Genomic DNA, 10,475 nt, shown 5'->3' with positions numbered 1-10,475 from the left:
TTCTCTCTTTTGACCCTGTCCCTCCTCAGAAGTGTTTGCTTTTGATTATCCCCTCCCTCAATCTGCTCTCCCCTCTATCAACCCCCTGCTCTCTTGTCCCCTTCCCCCCTTATTTTCCTGTAGAGTAAGATAGATTTCCATACCCCATTGTGTATGTTATTCCCTCCTTAAGCCAAATCCTATGAGAATAAGATTTATTCATTCCCTCTCACCTTCCCCCATTTCCCTTCCACTGTGAAAGTCTTTTCTTGTCGTTTCGTGTGAGGTATTTTACCTCATTCTACTTCTCCCTTTCTCCTTCTCCCAGTATAATCTTCTCCCACCCCTTAATTTTATTTTCCAGATATCCCTTCATCTTCAACTCACCCTGTGTCCTCTATCTATCTATCTATACAAACATATAATTTTTCCCTCCCACTACCCTAATACTGACAAAGGACTCATGAGTTGCAAATATCATCTTTCCCTGCAGGAATGTAAAAAGTTCAACCTTAATAAGTCTCTTATGATTTCTCTTTCCTGTTTACCTCTTCCATGTTCCACTTGAGACTTGTATTTGAAGGTCAAATTTTCTATTCAGCTCTGGTCTTTTCCACAGGAATGCTTGAAAGTCCTCTATTTCATTGAATGACCATTTTTTACCCTGAAGGATTATACTTAGTTTGGCTGGGTAGGTGATTCTAGGTTGTAGTCCTAGTTCCTTTGCCCTCTGGAATATCATACTCCATGCCCTACGGACCTTTAATGTAGAAGCTGCTAAATCTTATGTTATCCTGATTGTGTCTCCACAATGCTTGAATTGTTTCCTTCTGGCTGCTTGCAATATCTTCTCCTTTACCTGGGAATTCTGAAATTTGGCTACAACATTCCTAGGAGTTTTCCTTTGGGCATCTCTTTCAGGAGGTGATCGGTGGATTCTTTCAGTTTCTGTTTTGCTCTCTCATTCTAAAATATCAGGGCAGTTTTCCTTGATAATTTCTTGAAAGATGATGCCTACGCTCTTTTTTTGATCATGGCTTTCAGATAGTCCACTAATTTTTAAGTTCTCTCTCCTGGCTCTATTTTCCAGGTCAATTGTTTTTCCAATGAGATATTTCACATTGTCTTCTATTTTTTCATTCCTTTTAATTAGTGTTACAGTGCCTTGATTTCTCAAATTGTCCCTATCTTCCAATTTCTCCATTCTAATTTTTACCCATTTGGCTAATTTTGCTTTTAAGGACATTCTTCTCCTCATTGGCTTTTTGGACCTCTTTTGCCATTTGGGTTAGGCTATTTTTAAAGGTGTTATTTTCTTCAGTATTTTTTTGGGTCTCCTTTAGCATCACTCTCAGTTTTTGCTCTACTTCTCTTACTTGCTTCTCAAAATCCTTTTCTGAGCTCTTCCATGGCCTGGGACCAATTCATATTTTTCTTGGTAGCTTTTTGGATGTAGGAGCTTTGGCTTCGTTGTCTTCTTCTGGTTGTATGTTTTGATCTTCTTTGTCACCAAAGTAAGGTGATATAGTCTGACTCTTTTTACACTGCTCTCTCATGATCCCAGCCAATTACTTGAATTATAAACTCTTTGTTAAGGTAGGAGTCTATTTCCAGTGTGGAGAATGTACTGTCCCAAGCTTCAGGGGTTTTGTGCAGCTGTATTCAGAGATACTTCTAGGGACCTGTAAATTTTCAGTTCTTCCAAGGTGCTATGATCAAGGGCAAGGAGTTTACTCTTTTCCTGGCCTGTGCTCTGGTCTATGAGCACTCTTTTCTGTCTTAGAACTGTGAGGAGGTTTTCCTCTCCATAGCCACTACAAGCTCCACCACGCCAGCGCTCCTCCTTGCCCCAGGACCGCCACCCAGAACTGTGACCCAGATCCAAGCACGGGCAAAGCAAGAGAATCCTGCACCAGTAGAAAGATCCCTGCAATCCCCCTCTGATCGGCCACTTGATTCCCCCTCAGTCTGTGGGCTGGAAGCTCAGGAGGCTATCGATGCCCCAGCTGAGCTTAGGGACTGGAGCTGAGACCACTGGCTTCTCTCTCTCACCACAGACACAGACTTTTCCCACTGACCTTCTAAGTTGTCTTTGGCATTCGTGGGTTGAGAAGTCTGGAAACCGCCACAGCTGCCTGCGATTCAGTCCTTTGAGGCCTGCTCCAGGTTCGCTGTGGCCTGCTTGCCCTTGCCAAACTGCGCTCCTCTCCCAGCCTGGTGGGATATACCTTTCTGATTAACCATCCAGGTTGTCTTGGGCTGGAAATTTGTTTTGCTCTGTTTTTTTGTGAGTTCTGCTGCTTTAGAATTTGTTTAGAGCCATTTTTTTAAACAGGTATTTGCAGGGGTTTAGGGGAGAGCTCAAGCAAGTCACTGCTTTTACTCCGCCATCTCAGCTCCACCCCTGGAATTGTATTTGTTTATTTTTAATAGAAATGAGTGTTGATTTAAATTATTAAAACTTAAACTTGCACTGAGACTTTGGGTCAAATTTTTGTCAATTTTTTTTCTGCATCTCTTGATATAATCACATGATTTTTGTTGATCCTGATATTACTATGCTTGTAATTTTCCTAATAGTTAAGCAAACTTGCATTTCTAGTATAAATCCAACCTAGTCATAATGTATAATCTCTGTAATATGCTGTTGTAGTCTTTCAGCTAGTGTTTTATTTGTTGTTTTTACTTCAGTGTTCATTAAAGATATTGGTGTATAGTTTTCTTCCACTGTTTTGACTCACTCTGGTTTAAGTACCAAGAGTATGTATAATAGAAGAAATTTGGTAGGATTTCATCTTTTTCTATTTTTGAAATTAGTTTATGTATGATTGGAATGAATCATTCTTTGAATATTTGATAGAATTGGCTTATAAATCTACCTGGTTCCATTTTTTTTCCCTTTGGGAGTTAATTTATGGGCTGGAACATAGAATTTTAAAGCTATATGTGCCATAACAGATTAATGCAATTTGCCCACTCATTTTATGACTGAGGAAACAGAGGCTCAGAGACATCAAATAACTTTTTTTCAAAGTTACTCAGATAGTAATAGGTAAAGCTGTGATTCAAATTCCTGTCATTTTACTTAAATCCAGTTTTCTTTGCACTTTGCACTGATGGTTCTAGACTCTAAAATCTTAACCCTAAAGTAGCCTAGAGCAAAGAGATGACAATCTCTCTGTTCCACTTTCTCTATCAGAAGCCATCTCTTGGAGCATTCCCAGCTGTTTTAGTATAAAATGAAACACCTTGGATATTTGGCTTGACTTGGAAAGTTTCAGTTTCATAGATTTAATTAACTGCAACAAACATTTTCTGAATGCCTGCTTTGAGTCTAGCATTATGGTAGGCATAATATGAAAGATATGTGATAAAAGCCCTGAAGAAATATCTTAAGACCCTTTTTCTTATATGGAAAGGTATCTAGAGATGTCCCTGAGAGAATGGGAAACCTCCTAAAGCGTAGGCTGGTACAGTGGAAACCATAAGCTTGATCAAGGGAGTAGAGGGGCCCTTGTACAAACTAGAGCAATGATAGATTAGGGTGGAGTGGAACATTGGAAATGAACTGAAAGGAAATGATTTGAATAAATCCAAAACATTAATTTTTTTCTTATGTCATATCCTTAGTTGGTATAAATTGACCTTTTTCTGATTTTAGAACTGGCTGTCCAGTCCGCTGCATTCTGGAACGTGGAGAAGATATATTAATATCTGGAGGCCGTCATCCTTACCTTGGAAAGTACAAAGTGAGTAGGAGAAGAAAGTCAGAATGGTCTGAAGGTTATGAGCATGGGGAAGCAAAGGTGCAGCAGCAGGAATGAGCATGACATGAATATTGGGGGAAATTATGAAACTAGCTTGACTAAAGCAGTGGATACTTGTGGAGTAGCTGTGATCAGGTAAGGTTGGATATGGGTGAGGCGAGTCCAAGATTGTAGAGTTTTGGATACAAACCAGCACAAGGAGTTTGAACTTAGCTAGAGGGTCTTTCCTTTTTGTGTCATTGTGTCATTTTTGTGTGTGTATGTGTGTCATTGTGTCATTTTTTTTGTGTCATTGACCTCTTTGATAGTCTGGTGAAACCAGTGGAGGCTTTTTCAGAATAAAATTTTTAACTGCATAAAATAAAATACATAGGATTACAAAGGAAACCAATTACACTGAAATATATTTATCAAAATATATATTAAAAAAGAAAAACAAATTTGCCCAGGTTTAGAATACTTGGTGGGTAGATCCTGGGGAGAAATTGTGAATTCTTGAGCAGCAGAATAGCATGATAAAAATATTCCTTTAGCAGTTTTAATATGATTAATATTATAGGATGATATTACAGGGTGACTCTGAGATGAAATGAGAGTCTGGAGTTAGGGAGGCTATTAGAAAGTTATTGCAGTAATTTAGGCATATGGTAGAGATCTAGGCTGGGATGATGGTACTGGAAATGGAAAGAAACGGGCAAATTTAAGAGATATTATGAAGAAAAAATAAAAAAGACCTGGTGATGGATTGGATGGAAGAGAGGGAACAAATGGAGGAGGGAGAGAAGTAGAACGTGTTTTTAAGCATAGGTGATTAAGAGAATGATGGTGTCATTAACCAAAAGGGGGCAGATTGTAAAGAGGAATCAATTTAGGGAGAAAATAATGAGTTTGGTTGGAGAAATACTTAGTGGCTGGCCCACGTGGAAATATGCAGAAGGCAGTAGGAATATATTTGAATGTCTAGATTATGGCTGGATATGTAGATTTTAAAGTTATGAGTACAGAGGTGATAGCTAAAATTATGAGAAGAGGGCTCTGAAAAAGAGTCAAAGAAAATCAGAGGTTAATAAGCCTTTGGGGACATAAACATTTAGGAAGTGGGATAAAGAAGAGCAGTAAGTGAAAGCGAATAAGAGGAATGGTCGAAGTAGAGAAATAGTATGTTGTAGTATTTTGGAAAGCAAGAGAGAAGAGAATTCAGGAAGATTCAACTGTGTCAGGTACTACAAAGAATGTCTAGCACAGGGGTGGGGAACCTATGACCTCAAGGCCACATGTGGCCCTCTAGGTCCTCAAGTGCAGCCCTTTGACTGAATCCAAACTTCATAGGATTGAGGAAAAAGCCATTAGATTAATAGGTTCCAAGGTCACACTGGTGCCTTTTGAGAGGAGAGTTTCAGTAGTATAGTTTGGACAGAGGCCAGATTGTAGGTGGATACAAAAAGAGTAAGTGATAGATCATTTGTTGAAGAAATCTGGCAGTGAAAGAAAGGGAAAAAAAAGGATTGGGGTTAACCAAAGGGCTTTTAAGATGGGTAGGGAAGGATATGTTTGGAGGTAGAAAGAATCAGAGGAAAATGAGAAAATGAAGATACTAAAGTGAAAAGAGTTAAAGATGGAAACAAGCTTTCAAGAGGGGATGGGATTTAGGCCACAGGTAGAGGGATATCTTCCAGACTTGTAATTTCCACAGCTACATGATACGTTATGCACGGGTATTTACATTTTGTTTCATATCCTTCTGTACTATTGTCCATTGCCATAAATTATTGTTCGAGGTCAGGTGACAACAGGGGAAAAAACCAAGAATGTTCTACTTTCAAGGGTAAATGTAAGTAGACTCTATATCCATACAAGAGAAGAATAACCTGCTTTGCCTAATTAATATAAGTAGGTAATTAATATTTAAAGGAAATATTTTCTTCTTTTGGTCTCTAAAGATGCAGTTCTATTCTTTAGGTAGGATTCATGAATGATGGTAGAATCATGGCCCTGGATGTTGTGCATTATGCTAATGGTGGCTTCACACTGGATGAATCTCTATTTGTAAGTATTAATGGATAAACATACATTCAAGTATTTAAAATATGGAATTACAAAAATGAATTATAAATTTTGTTTATCTAATAAGCATAAGGAGACTATTGCTTCTAGTGCTATAATAGGCTTCTGATATCATTGATATAAGAAACTTTCAGATGAGGCAACTTCCTTAACTAAAGCAGTTGTCACCTTCTTTGCAAATTGTAATCTTACAAGAGAAATGCCTAGAGCACTGAGAGGTTAAGCGATTTGCCTAGGGTAGGGCAGTCAGTAAGTATTACAGGTAGGTCCTTGATGTTGGTCTTCCAGGACTGGAGACTAGCTTTCCATCCACTACACCAGGCTTACTCCAAGCTACATGGTAATAGAAACGCATATTCTTTATGTAAGGAGCTGTTGGTGGAGAAACAGTATGAGGTAGTGAAAGACCACTGAATATGAATCAGAAGACCTAGATAGGGTTCCCACCTTTGCTTCACTACAAGCTAAATTTAGATCTAGATCAGGTCACTTCACTCTAAATCTATTTCCAGATCTGTAAAAATGGGGATAATAACACTTTCAGTCTCAAGTATGGAAGAACAGAAACAGGGAGTAGGAAGGGCAAGTATTTACAATCACATCAGTGATTTCTTTTATTCCAGTACCTACCACAGTGCTTGACACATGGGCATTTGACGGGTAGGCATTTTTTTAAGTAGGTACTTAAAAATGCTTGTTGATTGATTGTCTGATTGATTCCTACAGGTGACAGAGAATGGTCTCCTAAAGTTGGACAATGCTTACAAGATCCCAAACTTACGTTGTCGAGGCCTTGCTTGCAAAACTAATCTTCCTTCTAATACTGCTTTCCGTGGATTTGGCTTTCCCCAAGCAGCACTGATTACAGAAGCATGCATAACAAAAGTTGCAGCCCAAAGTGGTTTGCCACCAGAGAAGGTAACTAAATTATCATTTAATAGAAAACACACAGAATATCGGCACAGAAAAAAAATTCCATAGATTATATAGCCCAATTATCCCATTTTATAGATGAGGAAAATAAGGCCCAGAAAGGGAAAAGTCCTTACTTATAGGCATGAGTCTACTACATCCGTTGTGACCACATCCTTTTCTTCCATGGCTAATGACCCCTTTTGGTTACTGGTCAAAGTCACCTCCTCATTATCAGTCAGGTTCTCCATCATTCAGTTTAGCCTGCAGGAGGGGGACGCAAGTTTTCCCCTTTTCTGCTTTGAGACAATAGTATTTAAGCTTTCTTTTAAGTGTTCAATGAGTTAGTTATAAGTTGCCAGGGAAAGGATGGAATAACACCAAAAGGGGAAAGCACAAGTTGAGAGGTCTTATCAGTTAAGGTCCTTTAGGCACAAGGAACTAGATCTGCCTCTTCATTGTTTTTGATTTTCTCTATCTGACAACCTACTTCTGCCAGATGAAGTCCTCAGAATCAGCTCAATCCTGCCTAGGTTTCGTGTTAGATTAGTTCCTGGTCTATGTATAATAGAATCAGTCAGGCAAAGCTGTAGGGTTCATAACTTACCTTTGATGTTTATTGCTTTCTGAAGTTTAGATACCTTGTCCTAATCTGCAGCTTTGTGTGACATTATGTGAGTCATTTAACTTCTTTTGAATTAATTTCCTTACTTGTAAAATGAACAGGTTGGACTAAATGGTTTTGGAGACCCCTTTCAACTCTCTGTCTATGGTCCTATGAACTTAGGATCCTAAATAGGTTTTCAGTGGAAGACGCTTTTGATAGTCAGAAAAATACCGTTGGCTAGAGCAATATAGGAAGGGCTCATGGAAGATATAAGATTTGAGTCGGGCCTTAAAGCATGAGTAGGATTGAGAGAGATAGAGAGGAGTAGGAGAGAGACTATAGTTTGTAGCATGTTTTAAAATTTCTTTTTAAGGTGAGAATTATAAATATGTACAAAGAAATGGATGAAACACACTACAAACAGGAGATTAATGCACACAACCTAATGAAATGTTGGAATGAATGCATGGAGATGTCCTCGTACTATGCAAGGAAAACAATGGTAGAAGATTTCAACAAGAAGAATTATTGGAAAAAGAAAGGGATTGCACTTATTCCAATGAAATTTCCTATTGGTCTTTTCTCACTTGCTGCTGGTCAGGTAAGTTTGCCATATAGGCTGCCAAAGAATGCTGCTTTTTTTATGGGAAAGTTAAGCTGGTAGAAAATATAGTTTTAGTAAAAACAAAAAAAATATAGCTTTGGTTAAAAACAAAATTATATTTTCCTCTAGGACAGCTCTCTGTGTATGTATGTATGTATGTGTATGAATACACACATACAAACATATATGCACATAAACACCCACACACATATAGACATATATTCATATATACATGCATATGTGTACACATGCTTGGCTTCTATATTATTCCCATAACAGATAATAATAGCTTTTGGTTTTAGATAAATATTATTTATCATTTGAAGAAAAGTTTATGCTTTCTAGTGTTCTGTTTTATTTTAAAAGAGGAATGGGTGTTGTATCTTGTCAAAAAGTCTTTTCTGCATCTATTGATAAAATTATATAATTTTTGTTGGCTTTGTTATTAATATGGTCAATTACGTTTGTAGTTTTTCTAATACTGAACCAGCTTTGCATTCTTACTATAAATCCAGCCAAGTTATAGTGTATGATCTTTGTGACATATTGCTTGCTAATATTTGATTAAATTTTTTTGGATCAATATTAATTGGAAATACTGGTATATGGCTTATTTTCTCTGTGTTGACTCTCCCTGGCTAAAATATCAAGACCATATTTGTGTCATAGAAGGAATTTGGTAAAACACATTGTAACAATTTTTTCAAACTGTTTATGTAGTTTTGAAATTAATTGTTCTTTAAATGTTTGGCAGAATTCACTTATAAATTTATCTGGTTCTCAGTTGTTGTTTTTTTCCTTCAGGAGATCATTTATGACTTGTCCAATTTCTTTTTTCTAAGATAGGGTTATTTAAGTACTCTATTTTCTATTCTATTAATCTGGGCAATTTGTATTTTTTGTAAATATTCATTCATTTCATTTAGAATGTTAGTTTTATTGGAATATTGTTGACCAAAATAGCTCCTAATAATTGATTTTATTTCTTCTTTTCATTGGTTGGGAATTCATTTTTGTTTTTCGTTTTAGATGCTGTCAATATGTTTTCTTTCTTTTTAAAACTAAAATTAGTTAATGGAGTATTTTTTTAATTCCACTGCCCACCCCTAAACAACTCCCAGTATTACTTATTCAGTTTTTATTTTGCTTTCAATTTTGTTCATCTGTCATTTGATTTTCAGAATTTCTATTTTAATATTTAATTGGGGGCTTATAATCTGTTAGTTTTCTATTTTTGATTGCATGCTAAGTTCATTGGTTTCCTCTATCTCTTTTCTGATGAATGCATTTAGAGATATAACAATTTCTATAAGTAGTGACTTGGCTGCCTCACACAAATTTTGGTATGTTGTCTCATTTTTGTCATTATCTTTAATAAAATTATTGATTGTTTCTATGACTTGTTCTTTGATGTTCCCCTTCTTTAAGATTAAGTTATTTAGTTTCCATTAATTTTTATTCTTTGCTTCAAAGGCCTTTTATTGAATATATCCTTATTAGAATATGGTTGGTAAAAAATGCATTTAGTATTCTCTTTTTTTGGGGCATTTGTTTATGAAGTTTTTATACCCTAATCCATGAGTAATTTTTGTGAAGTTTCCATGAACAGCTGACAAATATGTGTATTTTGTTCTATTCCTATTCAGTGTTCTCCAGAGGTTTTATCATATCTAAATTTTTTTTAGCTGAAGTATAGTAGATTTTGCTCCACCCCCTTAGTTTATTCTTTGTATATCTTTTTTGTTTCAAGTGTATTTCTTTTAAACAATGTATTGTTGGATTCTGGTTTCTAATCCATTCCAGTAATCCTTTTCAATTTTATAGGTAAGTTCATACCATTAATACTTATAGTTATAATGACTAATTGTATATTTTCCTACATTTTATTTGATTATACTTCTTCCTCTTTTTTCCCCCCACACTCTGCTTAAAAGTTTGTTTTGATTCTGCCTAATACCTTCCTTGGTCTGCCTTATTCACCTTCTTTCTCTTAACCTTTTTCCCTCCTATTTCCCTGTGGAGTAAGATGTATTTCTACCCAAGGTGCATATGTGTGTGTGTGTGTGTGTGTGTGTGTGTGTGTGCGTATTTCTCTCCTTTAACTAGTTCAGATGAGATGTAGATTCTAGTGTTACCTTTTACCCATCTCATTGTCCCCTCTTTGTAATACAGATTTCTACTTATATACTCCATTTATGATAGATAATTTTCCCCATTCTTCCTTTACTTTCCACCATCTCAGTGTTTTCTTTTTCCCCATTCTTTCCATTCTTTTTTTTTTTAGAGATCATCCAAACATAACAGAATCCTGCCCAGACCTTCTATCTAATTAGATACCTTCTATTACTCTTAAGGATGATAGTGTGTTGAAGGGCTACATGTGTCATGTCCCCATATAAGAATGTACAATTTTGCCTTGTTCAGTCTCTTCTAATTTTTCATTCATGTTTACTTTTTTATGCCTCCCTTGACTCTTTGTATGTAAAACTTTCTACTCAGTTCTGGCCTTTTTATCAGCAATGTTTGGAAGTCTTCTATTTCA

The 10,475-nt window shown here is 36.5% G+C and overlaps 1 protein-coding gene across 1 annotated transcript in view; it reads left to right on the top strand.

Annotated features, from left to right (window-relative positions):
- Positions 1–3,646: 3,646 nt before the first annotated feature.
- Positions 3,647–10,475, top strand: part of LOC114030022 (aldehyde oxidase-like) — a 34,717-nt gene continuing 27,888 nt past the window's right edge. Inside the window, exons 1-4 of the mRNA XM_027844691.1 lie at positions 3,647–3,728; positions 5,706–5,792; positions 6,537–6,728; positions 7,703–7,930. Coding sequence (XP_027700492.1) covers positions 5,715–5,792; positions 6,537–6,728; positions 7,703–7,930 — 498 coding nt within the window. The 5' untranslated portion in view covers positions 3,647–3,728; positions 5,706–5,714. The remainder of the gene's footprint in view (positions 3,729–5,705; positions 5,793–6,536; positions 6,729–7,702; positions 7,931–10,475) is intronic.

Source organism: Vombatus ursinus, unplaced genomic scaffold (assembly GCF_900497805.2).
Source record: "Vombatus ursinus unplaced genomic scaffold, bare-nosed wombat genome assembly UNPS02005226.1, whole genome shotgun sequence".
In the NCBI taxonomy this organism is placed as follows: domain Eukaryota; kingdom Metazoa; phylum Chordata; class Mammalia; order Diprotodontia; family Vombatidae; genus Vombatus; species Vombatus ursinus.
This window is presented reverse-complemented; position numbering and strand designations above follow the sequence as displayed.